Source organism: Oncorhynchus tshawytscha, linkage group LG12 (genome assembly GCF_018296145.1).
Source record: "Oncorhynchus tshawytscha isolate Ot180627B linkage group LG12, Otsh_v2.0, whole genome shotgun sequence".
Lineage (NCBI taxonomy): Eukaryota > Metazoa > Chordata > Actinopteri > Salmoniformes > Salmonidae > Oncorhynchus > Oncorhynchus tshawytscha.
In genome coordinates, this window is record NC_056440.1 from 14,121,705 (window position 1) to 14,141,058 (window position 19,354).

General features: G+C 44.3%; 1 protein-coding gene across 3 annotated transcripts in view; it reads left to right on the forward strand.

The window, feature by feature from the left end:
* LOC112245969 (ATP-binding cassette sub-family A member 2) overlaps positions 1–19,354 on the forward strand; it is a 143,907-nt gene that overhangs the window by 88,100 nt on the left and 36,453 nt on the right. For all 3 annotated transcript variants that reach the window (XM_042331375.1, XM_042331377.1, XM_042331376.1), the window contains 6 exons: positions 10,700–10,814; positions 11,353–11,543; positions 15,998–16,148; positions 16,494–16,698; positions 17,983–18,141; positions 19,115–19,295. In XM_042331375.1, the coding sequence (XP_042187309.1) occupies positions 10,700–10,814; positions 11,353–11,543; positions 15,998–16,148; positions 16,494–16,698; positions 17,983–18,141; positions 19,115–19,295 (1,002 nt within the window). The remainder of the gene's footprint in view (positions 1–10,699; positions 10,815–11,352; positions 11,544–15,997; positions 16,149–16,493; positions 16,699–17,982; positions 18,142–19,114; positions 19,296–19,354) is intronic.

The following is a 19,354-nucleotide window of genomic DNA, read 5'->3' on the forward strand; positions in this document are numbered from 1 at the left end:
TGAATATGAGTAATCCCTGCCAGTCAGCACTGCTGCAGGGGGACAATATCCAGGGAAATGAATTATACGTCATCTGGCACTGCTCTCATAGCAGGAACAACGAACCCAATAGTACACACTACCCCCAAATGATCTGGTAGGACATAATATGCGCTGTTCCGACATAACCAATAGGTCCCATTACGGTCTGATTTACTTGTTTCCAAGGTTAAATGAAGCACTGAGAAGAACACAGTTACATTTGAGAGTCTGCCCATCTGCAAATAATAAACTGTCAGTGATCAATTTGATTCTCCATCAGTCCATTGTACAATTGCACACATTTTCACCTAGGTAGACATACCCATTACCCTGTATACACCAGCATTCTATTGGGATGGGTGTGGGACAGATTTTATTTTCAGGTCTTCTAGGTCTTCTAGAAGACCTGAAAATCTTCTATAACTACTTATCCAAGTTTGGTTATAAAAAGCTAAATAAGGTCCGGTCGTCAAGGAGGGGAATTGTAAACCTCAGTGCTGGAAGCATGGAAAAGTCTGATTTACACTGGCTGGGACACCCAGTAGAGGGAGCCCATCACCTACCCCCTATGGGCCTAGCCCACAGACCCAACAGGAAGTGCTTCTGGAGAGTCCATTCGCCACCATCTGTGCTGTGGAAAGGAATGAGTGCATAGTGTCTTTGAAGTCTTGTTTTCCTCTCACAACCTTACCAGCTTCTTCTGTGCCTCTACTCCGGGCCTACGGTGGTCCCGTTGGCTGGGGACGGTCCCTGGATCCTTCTAGGTCATTACTGACCAGCAGGAGGCAGACGACGGTCTCCACTATCACGTGAGACCAATCCAGAAACAGGTCCTTTCGCATTCACCGATCCTCCTCACCATTCTGATTTCCTGGTTCTCGCAACTTCCTGCAGTGGGATGTGTGTGTCCACGTATCTCGTTCTGCTACCTTGACAGCCAAGGATTTGGTCAGGAGCACCTGGTATGCTCCCTTTCAACTGGGTTCTTTCCAACTTTTTCTTTGAAGATCCTTGACCACAATGAAATGTCCTGGTTTCACGTTGCGGTGAGCAACACCTGCAAGGTTTGGCAGAGAAGCCTTCACTTGTGAGAAGAGAGTATTAAGAACACTGTTAAGAGATACACAATAAGCCACCATGTCCTCCATTCCTTGAAGGGTTAACCTATTTTGGAGGAAAGGATTGTTAGTCATTCTCATGGGGAGTCCAGTTAGTACCTCATGTGGGGAGAGACCAGTCAGTGTGAGACCTACCTCTCAATGCTCATCAGTGCCAAAGGGAGTACTTTTACCCAGGACAGACTCGTTTCTGCCATGAGTTTGGTCAATTTGTTGTTTAGCGTTTGGTTATCAAATCAAATCCAATTTTATTTGTCACATGAAATGCTTACTTACAAGCCCTTAACCAACAATGCAGTTTTAAGAAAATACCAACAACAAAAAAGTAAGAGATATGAATAACAAATGATTAAAGAGCAGCAGTAAAAAGCAATAGCGGGACTATATACATGGCGTGTTGTACAGCATCCCCTGACTGTGGGTGGTAGGCACAGTGCGGTCTCAAGTCAATCTGCATTGCTTCTGATAAGGACTGAACAATCTTGTTTACGAAATGTCTACCGACAGCCCCCTATCTTGGAATGATGTCTCGCAGGAGAGCTTTGGCCACATTACATGCTGTGGCTCTTCGACACGGGAATGCCTCAACCCACTTGGAAAACATATCAACAATAAACAAACAATATTTGTTTCCTTCACATGGGGATAATTCAATGAAGTCCATCATCAAATGCTCAAAAGGTCCTTCTGGCCATGGGTGAGATGTGGGGGTTATAGAAATATCACGTCCTACATTGTTAGTCAAACAAATATACAGTTTTTTTTTACAAAACTTTTCAGCAAACACAGTAAATCCCACAGTACTCCAGTATTTATTTACAAGATCTACCATCCCTCTTTTTGATACATGGTCTTGACTGTGTGACAACTTTGTGTGGAATAGGAAAGTACAACGGGGCATGTCTGGTTTGCTCAAATTATCCTGCCACACTCCCAAGGTGTCCATATGTCAATGTCCAGTCCACCTACGTATTTCTGATGCATCAAACCTTGCCTGCAAAGCAACAATATCATTTACAGAGTAATGGTTAGTGTTAAACAGGAACTGAAAAGGGGGAAAGAAAAAAGGAAGCAGCTAGTTTCGCTGCACAGTCTGATTTTAGCATTCCCTTGAGAAATGCCATCTTTACCACTGGTATGAGCCTGACACTTCACCACAGCAACAGAGGATAGTAACAATATTGCTTTTAGCAACTATCCAGGAGCAATTGTTTTACCAGAAGAGGTTAGAAACCCATAGTCTCAAAATGGTGCACCACCCCAAAAGCATACTGCTGTCAGTGCAATTGTTTACTGCTTTATCCTTTGCCAATATGCATGCTTGTGTTAAGCCAAAAAGTGCACTTTCCACTGTCTCTAAAGTGGTGACAACAGCACTTCCCATTTCCTTGCTACATCACCCAATCAATTGCATCCATAACGCCTTTCATCCAAGGCCCAGTGGGGGACAACACCATTCACATCATACAACGAACCGCCCTTGCTGTCTCTGCCTGGCCGGTTCCCCTCTTTCCACTGGGATTCTCTGCCTCTAACCCTATTACAGGGGCTGAGTCACTGGCTTACTGGGGCACTCTCATGCCGTCCCTGGAAGGGGTGCGTCACCTGAGTGGGTTGATTCACTGATGTGGTCATCCTGTCTGGGTTGGCGCCCCCCCTTGGGTTGTGCCATGGCGGAGATCTTTGTGGGCTATACTCGGCCCTGTCTCAGGATGGTAAGTTGGTGGTTGAAGATATCCCTCTAGTGGTGTGGGGGCTGTGCTTTGGCAAAGTGGGTGGGGTTATATCCTTTCTGTTTGGCCCTGTCCGGGGGTGTCCTCGGATGGGTCCACAGTGTCTCCTGACCCCTCCTGTCTCAGCCTCCAGTATTTATGCTGCAGTAGTTTATGTGTCGGGGGGCTAGGGTCAGTTTGTTATATCTGGAGTACTTCTCCTGTCCTATTCAGTGTCCTGTGTGAATCTAAGTGTGCGTTCTCTAAGTCTCTCCTTCTCTCTTTCTTTCTCTCTCTTGGAGGACCTGAGCCCTAGGACCATGCCCCAGGATTACCTGACATGATGACTCCTTGCTGTCCCCAGTCCACCTGGCCGTGCTGCTGCTCCAGTTTCAACTGTTCTGCCTTCTTATTATTCGAACATGCTGATCATTTATGAACATTTGAACATCTTGGCCATGTTCTGTTATAGTCTCCACCCGGCACAGCCAGAAGAGGACTGGCCACCCCACATATGCTCTCTCTAATTCTCTCTTTTTTTCTCTCTCTCGGAGGACCTGAGCCCTAGGACCATGCCCCAGGACTACCTGACATGATGACTCCTTGCTGTCCCCAGTCCATCTGACCGTGCTGCTGCTCCAGTTTCAACTGTTCTGCCTTATTATTATACGACCATGCTGGTCATTTATGAACATTTGAACATCTTGGCCATGTTCTGTTATAATCTCCACCCGGCACAGCCAGAAGAGGACTGGCCACCCCACATAGCCTGGTTCCTCTCTAGGTTTCTTCCTAGGTTTTGGCCTTTCTAGGGAGTTTTTCCTAGCCACCGTGCTTCTACACCTGCATTGCTTGCTGTTTGGGGTTTTAGGCTGGGTTTCTGTACAGCACTTTGAGATATCAGCTTATGTACGAAGGGCTATATAAATAAATTTGATTTGAATTTGATTTGATACAGTTCTCTCTGTGCATCTGTGAGGAGGACTGCTGCCGCGGTTAATGATTCACCATAGTACCTGCCATCAATTCTCAGTTCCATTTTTTTCTGGGAACTTTGTCCAGCGTATATCACAGCCTTGTTCTACTTCAATGGAGGGAACTGCTGTTGTATAGTGAAGGTGTTTTGGAACCTTCCAGTCATCCTGATTTTGGGATGTAAGAGACATCCCTCTGAGTTCTCCTTCCATGTCTGCATCTTCCAAATGCCAGGCATAGTAGGACTGTGCCATACATGGGCAAATTCCACTTGTTGGTGACTGAATGGAGACACCATCTGGGTCACAGGAGATGAGGTCTCTTCCCAATAGATTTGCTGGTCATGATGATGAATACAAGAATCAATGTCTCTATTTCCCAGTTTCCCATGCTACTGGGAGGGGGTATGTGAGGGGTTCAATAGAGGGGATGCCCGACGCGCCGACAGTTTTGTCACACCCTGATCTGTTTCACCTGTCCTTGTGCTTGTCTCCAACCCACTCCAGTTGTCGCCCATCTTCCCCATTATCCCCTGTGTATTTATACCTGTGTTTGCCAAGTCAACCAACATTTTTCTCCTAGCTCCTGTTTTTTTCCCAGGCTCTGTTTTTCTCTTCCTCCTGGTTCTGACCCTTGCCTGTCCTGACTCTGAGCCTGCCTGACCATTCTGCCTGCCCTTGACCTCGAGCCTGCCTGCTGCCCTGTACCAATTTGGACTCTGACCTGGTTATGAACTCTTGCCTGTCCCTGACCTGCCTTTTCACTACCCCTTGGACTATAATAAATATCAGAGCTCAAACCATCTGCCCCCTGTGCCTGCATCTGAGTCTCCCCTTATAATACGAACTGGCCATGACTGACCCAGCAGACTTGGACCAGCTCCGTCACGCTGTCTCCCTGCAGGGAGCTACCATTAAGAAACAGAAGGAGCTACTTCAGCTCCTGATGGAGGGGTTCCGATCTCTGGCGGAACGCCACGACCAGGGGTTCAAGGCATTAATGGAGCAATTCCGTGAATTAGCTCGCAGACAGCACGCCACATCTAAGACCTCCCAGCCACTCAGTAACTTCCCTTCTATGCTGGAGATCCTGGAACCTGCCGCCGTTTCTTTCCCAGTGTGCCCTCATTTTTGAGCTTCAGCCATCTTCATTCCCTTCGGATCGATCGAAAATAGCGTATCTAATTACGCTAATGTTCAGAAGGGTGCTCTCCTGGGCGATGGCTGTTTGTGAGCAACAATCCGCCGTTTGCCATAACCTGGAAGATTTCATGGCTGAGGTGAGGAAGGTATTCGTTTTTCTGGTGTCCGGGAGAGAACCGGCCCGAAAACTACCAGGTAGATTTTCGCACATTTGCCGCCGAGTGTGCCTGGAATCCGGAGGCTCTGTTCGATATCTTCCTTCATGGACTATCGGAGGAAATCTAAGACGAGCTCGCAGCTTGGGAGTTACCATTGGAACTTGATTCCCTCATCGCCCTTTCAATTAGGATTGAACGCCGGAGAGAGAGGAGTTTGGATCTTGGGAACATTCTTCCATCTGCTGCTACTTGCTCACCTTCGAAGGAATCCGGAAATCCCTGAAGTGTGCATTTCTGTGAAGAACCGAAGCCACCCGAGTTCCCTTGAGAATCATCGGTGACGGGTGAGTTTGATACTCCTGAGCCTTTGCAACTGGGCAGAGCTAGATTATCTCCTAGGGAACGTTCACGTAGGGTGAACTGCAACTGTGGGGCTGTGGGACATTATATAGCCACCTGTCATGTTATGAGACCTATTTTTTTAGTAGGTACAAGTACTCTGGTGAGCCAGACTGGGAATTCTTTAATTCCCATCACCCGCACTCCTCTTTTTGTGATACTGCTGTGGGGAGACCAGTTTAAGTCTCTCCGGGTGCTCATTGACTCTGGGGCAGATGAACGTTTTATGGATGCTACGCTAGTTTCTGAATTAGGTATCCCCACTCAACTCCTCTCTGTTTCTATGGACACTAGAGCACTGGACAGCCGCTCCATTGGAGTTACCCACAGCACTGTTCCCGTTAATCTGCGGGTTTCATGAAATCACAGTAAGTTAATACAGTTTCTCCTCATTAATTCCCCCCATGTTCCTGTTGGTTTGGGATTTTATTGGCTACAGAACCACAACTCTGTTATTGACTGGACCACGAGTTAAGTCCTGGGTTGGAGCCCGTTCTGTAGAACATCTGCTGAGCCGTTTACAAATTAGCCCAAGCTTTTGTAGTCTTGGCTTTTATCTGTCTTTCTGTGTGGTTGATATGTGGTTTCACATCAGCCAGTGTCTTTGTTTCCCATCCTATACAGGTGGTGGTTACAGCTGTTTTTAGGCTGTTTTATTTTCTGCCAGTCTGTGTGTTCTGATTTTCACAACCATCTCTTGCTGCGTTGCTGTCCTAGTCTCCTTTGCACTGGATCCACTTGAATTTCAGACAGGGGCAGAGTATTTCTTCAATTTCACTGGTTTTTGGATTGTACATTGTTATTATAGCTTGTACTTCTTCTTCAAATTTCACTGCATCTTTAGCAGGATCAGTGACATCTTTAACTGTTGCCTTGATTTCATCCACATCCCATAGAATTTCCACTGTTATGGGTGCTCCTTCCTGCAGGTTTGGGACTTGTATGAGGGGTATATTGAATACTCTTGTGTGTCTGGTGAAAGGGGTGGCATGGGGGTCTTGCGGTCGTCCATCATGGTTTAAATAGTCTTCAAAGCGTAAGGGTTGATTTCTGTGTCGCTGTGGCCTTGCAAGATCCAATCCAGTCAATGAGCAATTATGCTCGCCTGGAGTTCCCAAAATGTGTCTGTGGAGTGGTTTGAGGTGACTGGTAGGGTGGTGGCACTTGATCTTGTCCCTCTATGGCATTGGAGCTGTGGTTGGGGTAGCAGTAAGGGCTGTGCCCTCAATGGGGCTGTTGGAAATTCTGAATTCATTCTGTTCTCTTTTTTTCTATGCTTGTGTCTTTCTCTCACTTTTTTCTGTTTCCTTTCCTTTGTCTACTTGCATCACCATTAATCCTTTCCTTTGTCTACTTGCATCACCATTAATCCTTTCCTTTGTCTACTTGCATCACCATTAATCCTTTCCTTTGTCTACTTGCTTCACCATTAATCCTTTCCTTTGTCTACTTGCATCACCATTAATCCTTTCCTTTGTCTACTTGCTTCACCATTAATCCTTTCCTTTGTCTACTTGCTTTACCATTCATCCTTTCCTTTGTCTACTTGCATCACCATTAATCCTTTCCTTTGTCTACTTGCTTCACCATTAATCCTTTCCTTTGTCTACTTGCATCACCATTAATCCTTTCCTTTGTCTACTTGCATCACCATTAATCCTTTCCTTTGTCTACTTGCATCACCATTAATCCTTTCCTTTGTCTACTTGCTTCACCATTAATCCTTTCCTTTGTCTACTTGCTTCACCATTAATCCTTTCCTTTGTCTACTTGCATCACCATTAATCCTTTCCTTTGTCTACTTGCTTCACCATTAATCCTTTCCTTTGTCTACTTGCATCACCATTAATCCTTTCCTTTGTCTACTTGCTTCACCATTAATCCTTTCCTTTGTCTACTTGCATCACCATTAATCCTTTCCTTTGTCTACTTGCATCACCATTAATCCTTTCCTTTGTCTACTTGCATCACCATTAATCCTTTCCTTTGTCTACTTGCTTCACCATTAATCCTTTCCTTTGTCTACTTGCATCACCATTAATCCTTTCCTTTGTCTACTTGCTTCACCATTAATCCTTTCCTTTGTCTACTTGCATCACCATTAATCCTTTCCTTTGTCTACTTGCATCACCATTAATCCTTTCCTTTGTCTACTTGCATCACCATTAATCCTTTCCTTTGTCTACTTGCATCACCATTAATCCTTTCCTTTGTCTACTTGCTTCACCATTAATCCTTTCCTTTGTCTACTTGCATCACCATTAATCCTTTTCCTTTGTCTACTTGCTTCACCATTAATCCTTTCCTTTCTCTACTTGCATCACCATTAATCCTTTCCTTTGTCTACTTGCTTCACCATTAATCCTTTCCTTTGTCTACTTGCATCACCATTAATCCTTTCCTTTGTCTACTTGCATCACCATTAATCCTTTCCTTTGTCTACTTGCATCACCATTAATCCTTTCCTTTGTCTACTTGCTTCACCATTAATCCTTTCCTTTGTCTACTTGCTTCACCATTAATCCTTTCCTTTGTCTACTTGCATCACCATTAATCCTTTCCTTTGTCTACTTGCTTCACCATTAATCCTTTCCTTTGTCTACTTGCTTTACCATTCATCTTTTCCTTTGTCTACTTGCATCACCATTAATCCTTTCCTTTGTCTACTTGCTTCACCATTAATCCTTTCCTTTGTCTACTTGCTTCACCATTAATCCTTTCCTTTGTCTACTTGCTTCACCATTAATCCTTTCCTTTGTCTACTTGCATCACCATTAATCCTTTCCTTTGTCTACTTGCTTCACCATTAATCCTTTCCTTTGTCTACTTGCTTTACCATTCATCTTTTCCTTTGTCTACTTGCTTCACCATTAATCCTTTCCTTTGTCTACTTGCTTCACCATTAATCCTTTCCTTTGTCTACTTGCTTCACCATTAATACTTTCACTGTTTTGCCCTTCAATAGGTCCACTTCTCTATCCCTCTTGTGGAAATCATCCTATTTAACTTTTATTTTCCTGTATCTCTTCTCTGTTTCTTCCAACGTTTCTGTGTCTTCTACAAGTCTCTCTGTACTGAGGGTCCCATCTAAAGTGAATGCTCTGTTTCTCCATTTAGTCCATTTAACTGTTTGTTCAAACACCCCACTCCAAAACATTCTGTCAGGGCCCCGAAGTTCACATTATTGGTCAATGTGGATGTTTGTATTTTGTTTCTTTGTAATTACATTATTTATTTTATAATACAGGGATTTAGATATATATTCTTCACAAACTCCTTCACACTAGTGTTCTATTCATGCAACATATTCGGTAATAGTAATCTTTTCTTTAATATCTTCACACCTCACATCACACTGAATCCCAACATAATGTCATCAATCGAAGTCCACACAGAACTTTCTTAGGTGTTCACATCCACACCACCAGCAACGATCAGCACAGCGCAATCAGCCTGAGAGGCACCAATGATCATGTTTTTACTCAAACGTTTTAATGGTTCTCTCAATGCCTCAGTAAATCAGATGACCCGCGGTGGTGGACAGAAGCCCTATATAACATTATAAACGAGGTTCACCGAACCTTCGCCTAGTTTTGTCTTAGAACTTGGATCTCTTCTTAAACAACATTACTTCATTTAAATTGACTTACTGAAATCAGTTGAGTTGTCCTTCTAGATTTCTTGGATGTTGTGTTTACTCCCACAGTGGAGCTCTGGTCCGGATGGGTCCTCGTCCTCTTTGGTGAGACGGGAATTTCCCTCTTAAGCTTTCTGAAGAATGCACCACCAGTGTTCCCTCTTAGATCTTCACTGATGGCTCACGTCAAAGATCAAACATCCTGTTTCTTGACCCCAGAATTGTTGTGGAAATTCATCACTGAGGACTCAAACTCAAAGTAAATGAATCAATCTTTATTATCACGGCGGAGAGGTTCACTAACTCAATACAAGCCTGATGAAACTCTGAAAGGGCCTTTCCCTTTTCAGTCCATTTATACTGCTACACATGTCATAAAAGCATGGTTGGTTCCTGCATGAGACTGACATCACACCAGGCTCCTTCTAGTTCCCAGAGCAATGTTCTGGGCGTACTGCCAAATTGCTTATCAGTGATAGACTCCTTTGAGTAGTCAATCCATCACTCGCTTGAACCCAAGGTTATAACAAAATAGCATTATGCTAAACATACGATCTGATACACACAGAGAATTTCAATCACAAAGTGAATCTCAGCATTTTTAAAAGTACAATCAAGAAAAACTGTGTTAATTATCATAGTGATTAAGGAGTAACATTAAAACAGAGTAATTAATATGCCCCACCAACATTAGACAACTATACAGAAAAACTAAACGTTGTGTCGTTAAATAAGTGAATCAAATTAATGATGAGAGAATAGTCAGATTAACTGATAATTGACACATATGTGGTGGCGTAGCAGGAAGATCAGCATGCCATGAACCCAAGAGGTTGTGAGTTCAAATCCCAGGTGAGGATATGATGAAGTGTAATTACATTATAAATGAACATGCACAAATGACTCATATATATTAAATATGTAAGTTAAAAGCACTGTGTGTGTAACCAGTTGCACAGTCCTCTATTAGTTAAGATGCCAAATAATAATATGTTGTTGAATAAACATATGAGAAAGTTGAGCAAACCCATCAATTTAAATTGACTGAAATTTGCCACATTTTTATCAAGTTGGAGTTACGTTTGCGCCAACTATTTTTTAGTTAAGGTAACACTTGGTCACTTGAAAGTTGAGTAAACTATAAACAGGCTGTGGAACCAGTTACTTCATAATAATTAGTAATTGGGTGTTTTTTGACAGTGTATATTAGCCCCCAAAGCTACAAGAATGTACTTTCATTCTAGGTTTAGGACATCATATTGAAGCTTATATGTATAGAACAATTATTAAAGTATCTACTTTGATTTAGATACAAGCATCATGAAACCTCTAACACAAAAATGATGACCTCTTCCTAAATATTTGGTCAAATGATACATTTTGTGTATGGTTTCCTAGAAACAAGGGGTGGCTCAACTGACCCTTGGGTTCAACTTACCCCACTCTCCTCTATGGTTTTATTCCTTCGGTAGTATTTTGTTCTCCCTGCTTTAACCTATGCTTTGTCATTAACAAATGTCATGTCATGGGTCCACAGCTTCCTGTTTGTGATCGAGCACATGATGCCTCTGTGCATGGTGATCTCCTGGGTGTACTCTGTAGCCATGATGATCCAACACATTGTGGCTGAGAAGGAGCACCGGCTCAAAGAGGTGAGCTGCTTACATGTCTACCTGTGGTGGCTGTTGGCACTTTCAATTAGAAGACAGGCTCATAATAATGGCTGAAATGGAATTAATTGCACAGTATCAAACACATCAAACACACATGTTTAATACCGTTCCATTTACTCCATTCCAGACAATATTATGATCTGTTATCCCTTCACCAACCCCCACTGCTGTCTACACTAGGATCTCAGAGTCCTGTCCTGTGTCTGTCTGTCTGTGACAGTGGAACAGCATCACTAATGCCATCTTCTCTCTGCCATCTCTTTGGCAACCTGTAGCAGGATGAAGTCGCTCATATTTACTACCTCTGTTCTGCCCCGTCAGAAAAATACTGATTTCAATCAAATAAAAATCTCAAACTTGAAATTTGTACGATATGTTTTTCTGAATATTTAGAATATTTACATACTTGTATTATTTTGTTTGAAATCACATTCTCATTCATATAAGTGCATGTAAAACTGTATAAAAATAGGATTAACCTCTTCTGGTAACCTGTGTACTCCCTGCCTGCCTGCAGGTGATGAAGATGATGGGCCTGAACAATGCGGTCCACTGGGTGGCCTGGTTCATCACTGGCTTCGTCCAGCTGTCCATCTCAGTGACCGCCCTGACGGCCATCTTGAAGTATGGCAGAGTGCTCCTCCACAGTGACATCCTCATCATCTGGCTCTTCCTCTCCATCTACGCCATCGCAACGATCATGTTCTGGTAATGATGACACTACTACTGCTCTGATGTTAGTCTAGTAAAAAGCATGAGTGGACGTACACCCAAAAAAGTAGGAGAGGCCTACACTGAGCTAGGATCTCAGTACAGAGGGGGCGGGGCTCCGTCGATGGGCCCTTCTTAACAAATCATTTAATTATCTATAGCTGATATGGTCATAAACTCAAATTGGTCATCATCACATATTGAGCCAAGCAAGCCTGCATACAGAGATATAGTGCATCACTTTGCCTGACAATATTTTTTCCACATTTTGTTACGCCTTATTCTAAAATGGATGAAATAAAATGTGTTCCTCATCAATCTACACACAATACTCCATAATGACGAAGCAAAAACGGGTTTAAAAAAAAACTGAAATACCCTATTTACCTAAGTATTCAGACCCTTTGAGATGAGACTTGAAATTGAGCTCAGGTGCGTCCTGTTTCCATTGATCATCCTTGAGATGCTTCTACAATTTGATTGGAGTCCACCTGTGGTAAATTCAATTGACTGGACATGATTTGGAAAGGCACACACCTGTCTACATATGGTCTCACAGTTGACAATGCATGTCAAATCAAAAGCCATTAGATCGAAGGAATTGTCTGTAGCGCCCCCCGAGACAGGATTGTGTCTAGGCACAGATCTGGGGTAGGGTACCAAAAAAGGTCTGCAGCATTGAAGGCCCCCAAGAACACAGTGGCCTCCATCATTCTTAAATGGACGAAGTTTGGAACCACCAAGACTCTTCCTAGAGCTGACTGCCCGGCCAAACTAAGCAATCAGGGGAGAAGTGCCTTGGTCAGGGAGGTAACCAATAACCAGATGGTCACTCTGACAGCGCTCCAGAGTTCCTCTGTGGAGATGGGAGAAACTTCCAGAAGGACAACCATTTCTGCAGCACTCCACCAATCAGGCCTTTATGGTAGAGTGGCCAGACGGAAGCCACTCCTTAGTAAAAGGCACATGACAGCCACTTGGAGTTGGTCAAAAGGTACCTAAAGGACTATCAGTTTCTCCCATTCTTCTCTGCAGATCCTCTCCAGCTCTGTCAGATTGGATGGGGAGTGTCGTTGCACAGCTATTTTCAGGTCTCTCGAGAGATGATCGATCGGGTTCAAGTCCGGGTTCTGGCTGGGACACTCAAGAACATTCAGAGACTTGTCCTGAAGCCACTCCTGTATTGTCTTCACTGTGTGCTTAGGGTTGTTGTTCTGTTGGAAGGTGAACCTTTGTCCCAGTCTGAGGTTCTGAGCGCTCTGTAGCAGGTTTTCATGAAGGATCTCTCTGTACTTTGCTCCATTCATTTTTCCCTCGATCCTGACTAATCTCCCAGTCCCCAGCGCTGAAAAACATCCCTACTATGATTCTGCCACCGCCATGCTTCGCCGTAGGGATGGTGCTAGGTTTCCTCCAGATGTGACGCCTGGCATTCAGGCCATAGAGTTCAAAATTGGTTTCATCAGACCAGAGAATCTGAATTTAGGTGCCTTTTGGCAAACCGCAAGCGGGCTGTCATGTGCCTTTTTCTGAGGAGTGGCATTCGTGTTGTTACTCTATCATAAAGACAAGATTGGTGGAGTGCTGCAGACATGGTTGTCCTTCTGAAAGGTTCTCCCATCTCCACAGAGGAACTCTGGAGCTCTGTCAGAGTGGCCATCCAGTTCTTGGCCACCTCCCTGACCAAGGCCTTTCTCCCTCGATTGCTCAGTTTTGCCGGGCGCCCAGCTCTATAAAGGGTTTTGATTGTTACAAACTTCCTCCATTTAAGAATAATGGAGGCCACTGTTTTCTTGGGGACATTCAATGCAGCAGACTTGTTTTGTTCAAATTCTTTACTCAGAGCTCTACGGACAATTCCTTCGACCTCATGGCTTGGTTTTTGCTCTGACATGCACTGTCAACTGTGGGACCTTATATAGACATGTGTGTGCATTTCCAAAACATGTCCAATCAATTTAATTTACAACAGATGGTCTCCAATCAAGTTGTAGAAATATCTCAAGGATGATCAATGGAAACAGGATGCACGTGAGCTCAATTTCAAGTCTCATAGCAATGGGTCTGTATACTTATATAATTAAGGTATTTCTGTTTTTTATTTTTAATAAGTTTGCAAAAATGTAAAAGTTATTTGCTTTGCCATTATGGGTTATTATGTGTAGATTGATGAGGAAATGCTTTATGTAATCCATTTTAGAATAAGGTTCTAATGTAACAAAATGTGGAAAAAGTCAAGGGGTCTGAATACTTTCCAAATGCACTGTATATACAGAAGTATGTGGACACCCCTTCAAATGAGTGGAGTCGGCTATTTCAGCCACACCCGTTGCTGACAGGTGTATAAAATCGAGCACACAGCCATGTAATCTCCATAGACAAACATTGGCAGTAGAATGGCCTTACTGATGAGATCAGTGACTTACAATGTGACACTGTCATAGGATGCCACCTTTCCAACAAGTAAGTTTGTGAAGTTTTTTCCCTGCTGGAGCGAACCTGGTCAATTGTTAAGTTATTGTTAAGTGGAAAAGTCTAGAAGCAACAACGGCTAAGTGGTAGGCCACACAAGCTCACAGAATGCTACCACCGAGTGGTGAACAAATAAAATCAAATTTATTTATATAGCCCTTCGTACATCAGCTGATATCTCAAAGTGCTGTACAGAAACCCAGCCTAAAACCCCAAACAGCAAGCAATGCAGATGTAGAAGCACGGTGGCTAGGAAAAACTCCCTAGAAAGGCCAAAACCTAGGAAGAAACCTAGAGAGGAACCAGGCTATGTGGGGTGGCCAGTCCTCTTCTGGCTGTGTCGGGTGGAGATTATAACAGAACATGGCCAAGATGTTCAAATGTTCATAAATGACCAGCATGGTCGAATAATAATAAGGCAGAACAGTTGAAACTGAAGCAGCAGCCCGGCCAGGTGGACTGGGGACAGCAAGGCGTCATCATATCAGGTAGTCCTGGGGCATGGTCCTAAGGCTCAGGTCCTCCAAGAGAGAGAAAGAAAGAGAGAAGGAGAGAATTAGAGAACGCACACTTAGATTCACACAGGACACTGAATAGGACAGGAGAAGTACTCCAGATATAACAAACTGACCCTAGCCCCCCGACACATAAACTACTGCAGCATAAATACTGGAGGCTGAGACAGGAGGGGTCAGGAGACACTGTGGCCCCATCTGAGGACACCCCCGGACAGGGCCAAACAGGAAGGATAAACCCCACCCACTTTGCCAAAGCACAGCCCCCACACCACAAGTGAAGCGTGTAGCGAGTAAAAATCGTCTGTCCTCGGTTACAACACTCACTACCAAGTTCCAAACTGCCTCTGGAAGCAATGACAGCACACAAAAATTTTGTCGGGAGTTTCATGAAATGGGTTTCCATGGCCGAGCAGCTGCACACAAGCCTAAGATCACCATGCGTAATGCCAAGTGTCGGCTGGAGTGGTATAGAGCTTGCCGCCATTAGTCTCTGAAGCAGTGGAAACACGTACTCTGGAGCGATGAATCACGCTTCACCATCTGGCAGTCCGACGGACGAAGCTGGGTTTGGCAGATGCCAGGATAACACTACCTGCTCCAATACATAGTGCCAACTGTAAGTTTTGGTGGAGGAGGAATAATGGTCTGGGTCTGTTTTTCATGTCCCCTTACTTCCAGGGAAGATAAATCTTACCGATATAGCTTACAATGGCATTCTAAACGATTCCAACTTTGTGGCAACAGTTTGGGGAAGGCCCTTTTCTATTTCAGCATGAAAATGCCATGTGCACAATGTGAGGTCCATACAGAAATGGTTTGCTGAGATGGGTGTGGAAGAACTTGACCTGCCTGCACAGTGCCCTAACCTCAACCCCATTGAACACCTTTGGGATGAATTGGAATGCCAACTGCGAGTCATGCCTAATCCCCCAACATCAGTGCCCGATCTCACTAATGCTCTTGTGCTGAATGGAAGCAAGTCCCTGCAGTAATGTTCCAACATCTAGTTGATTCTCTCATCTCTCTTTCTCTCTGTGACATCAGAGCAGCAGTGACTGCACACACATTGATGATGTTAGAGATCTAATGAATCATGAGTCACCCTGATATTTAGCGGCTGATTTGATAAAAGCGGTAACACTCAGTTTCACTTGTCAACCTTCGACTTCTATTTTGTGAGGAACGTGTTACTTCGAAATGCCATGTCCTTAATGTATCAAACAGACAGTGACTCAGCTCCTTTGCTAGACATTCCAGGGAAATGTGTCTGATCTGAATATGGTTAGGTTGTCTTACAAATGGCACCCTATTGCCTTTATAGTGCACTACTTTTGAGCATGGTCCCTTGGGCTCTGGTAAAAAGTATGATATTATATAGGAAATAGGGTGCCATTTGGGACACACTCAATATGCTAATAGTATTTTACTCTGGTTTGTCTGTCTGTGTCCCGTCTATGTCAGTTTCCTGGTGTCAGTGATCTACTCCAAGGCCAAGCTGGCGTCTGCCTGTGGCGGGATAATCTACTTCCTAAGCTACGTCCCCTACATGTACGTGGCCATCAGGGAGGAGGTGGCCCATGACAAGATCACCGCCTTTGAAAAGTGCATTGCTGTAAGTCTTGGCCTCTGTTCTCTTGTCGGAAGCGCTCATACTTTATTCATTTTTTGTTAGTCACATACCCATGTTTAGCCTGTGTCTGGACAAATTCAAAGAGAGAAACGGCCCTCCGGGCTCATGGCTAGATTGGCCTGCTTCCAGGTGTGTATAGGCGTATCAACATGTATGAGTAAAAGCTAAGAAGGATTCAAACAAAGCTTCAAGAGTCGTGAATTGACCAATTCAATGATATTCTCTCACCAGTCTGAATCAGTGAGTTCCGGAAAGATCTTCACACATGTCAATAGCTCTTAACACGTTGTCTGTTGTCTTTATTCTCATTCTCTCCTCTCTCTCCAGTCTCTGATGTCGACCACAGCGTTCGGCCTGGGCTCTAAGTACTTTGCCCTGTATGAGGTGTCAGGAGTTGGCATCCAGTGGCGCACCATCAACCAGTCGCCTGTAGAGGGCGATGACTTTAACCTTGGTCTGTCCATGATGATGCTCATCATCGATGCCAGTGTGTATGGAGTTCTCACCTGGTACATAGAAGCTGTGCATCCAGGTAAACAACCAAGTCTTTGGCTGCTCACTTAAATGATTCACCTTTTATCTCCCTGTTTTGTCACTTATGTTTATGGTAGTAATTGGTCTGAATCCCAAATGGAATCCTATAGAGAACAATAGTAATGGCGTCTTTTTGTAGGCACTGTTGTTTGTCCCACTTGAGCCACCATAGTAACAACATAGCCATAACACTTCCTCAAAATAGTCTGAATCAATCTAAGATAAATCAAGAAATATGTATTGTATTTGGCTATTTTTGCAGTTCTTAGTCGCACAATTTTACGACTAGCTAAGATGTTTAGTGCAGTATTTCTCAAGTGAAAAAATGTGCATGAAAACTAGTAGTGTAGTGCAGACAGTAGCTGCTACCTGGCTGTTGAATGACAGCAACTACCATCCTTAGTTCCCACCCCTACTGTTGACCACAGACAAAGGGGCTTAGACTTCAGCTACTGAACTTCGACTTGCCTCAAGAAAACATCTTATGTGTGTAAACAGCTAATAAAACCCTCCGAAAACCAAAATTAACAAAAACATCACAAATGTTTTTCATAATATTTGCGTGAACTGTTTTGACCAGGAAGCATGCGACAGGCTTAATACCAAAAATGAGTTAACTCTCGTTCATTCAGCCATTCCTATTAAGGAAATTATTGGGGAACAAAATTGGGTTTTGGGATAAAAACAAGGTCTGAGATTAACACAGGCTAAGGAGATTTATACACTTTGTTCTATGAGATAATATCAGTCAGTTAACATGACCTTTATGAATTATGAAGCCTTTGTGTTTTACATGCTTATTTTTTTATTTTATTTCAAGTCAGTTAAGAACAAATTCTTATTTACAATGACGGCCTACACCGACCAAACCCGGACAACACAGGCTTATTGTGCGCTGCCCTATGGGACTCCCAATCACGGCCGGTTGTGATACAGTCTGGAATGGAACCAGGGTCTGTAGTGACGCCTCTAGCACTGAGATGCAGCACCTTAGACTGCTGCACCACTTGGGAGCCCATTTATGTTTTGAACATAAATGCTTCAAAATTAACAGAAAGTGACGTTAATCTTTATCAGCTATCTCATAGAAGATCTCCTAAGCCTGTGTTTGCCACAGACCTTATTTTCAGTGTTTATCCAAAAACCCTACAAAAAAAAACATTCATTTTCCCATAGGCTTTGGCCCACGAGCCATGGCAGAGTTAAGTATTGCAAGCAGGCGAGCTCTATTCCTTATGGGTCCTGGTCAAAGAAGTGGTCTGCTGTGGTCTCTGTCCTCCAGGGATGTATGGGCTGCCCCGGCCGTGGTACTTCCCCCTGCAGAAGTCCTATTGGCTGGGCAGTGGGCGTGTGGAGACGTGGGAGTGGCCTTGGGGAGGAGCAGCCAGGCTGAGTGTCATGGAAGAGGACCAGGCGTGTGCCATGGAACACCGGCGATGTGGTAAGCCAAGCTGCAGCCTGACCTCTGACAACCGGCGATGTGGTAAGCCAAGCTGCAGTCTGACCTCTGACAACCGGCGATGTGGTAAGCCAAGCTGCAGCCTGACCTCTGACAACCGGCGATGTGGTAAACCAAGCTGCAGCCTGACCTCTGACAACCGGCGATGTGGTAAGCCAAGCTGCAGCCTGACCTCTGACAACCGGTGATGTGGTAAGCCAAGCTGCAGCCTGACCTCTGACAACCGGCGATGTGGTAAGCCAAGCTGCAGCCTGACCTCTGACAACCGGCGATGTGGTAAGCCAAGCTGCAGCCTGACCTCTGACAACCGGCGATCTGGTAAGCCAAGCTGCAGCCTGACCTCTGACAACCGGCGATGTGGTAAGCCAAGCTGCAGCCTGACCTCTGACAACCGGCGATGTGGTAAGCCAAGCTGCAGCCTGACCTCTGACAACCGGCGATCTGGTAAGCCAAGCTGCAGCCTGACCTCTGACGACCGGCGATGTGGTAAGCCAAGCTGCAGCCTGACCTCTGACAACCGGCGATGTGGTAAGCCAAGCTGCAGCCTGACCTCTGACAACCGGCGATCTGGTAAGCCCTACCAGATGTTTGTATTGAACTTTTAGGAACAAGAGTATATCTGTTTTAATCTGTTGTCACCTCTGTCAGTGGTTTACTGCATGGATCAACAAAAAATTATCAGTTTACACGTGTGAATCTCAAATAGGTTCAGGTTCTGCCATTGTTCTGTGACAATGCCTGTCTCTCTCTCTCTCTCTCTCTCTCTCTCTCTCTCTCTCTCTATTCAAGGCCTTTATTGGTATGGGAAACATATTTTAACATTTCCAAAACAAGTGAAATAGATAATAAGCAAAAGTTAAATAATCAATCAAAAGTGAACAGTAAACAGTACAGTTTCAAATGAATAGACACATTTCAAATGGCATATTATCTCTCTCTTTCTATCTCCCTCCAGAGGAGATGCGTGGTATGGAAGAGGAGCCCAGCCACCTGCCCCTGGTGGTGTGTATAGACAAGCTGACCAAGGTGTACAAGACGGGCAATAAACTGGCCCTCAACAAGCTGAGCCTCAACCTTCATGAGAACCAGGTGGTCTCCTTCCTGGGCCACAACGGAGCTGGAAAGACAACCACCATGTGAGAGAGATGAATGGGAATGTGCCCACGTGTGTTAGAGGGTCCCAGTCATTTCTGTT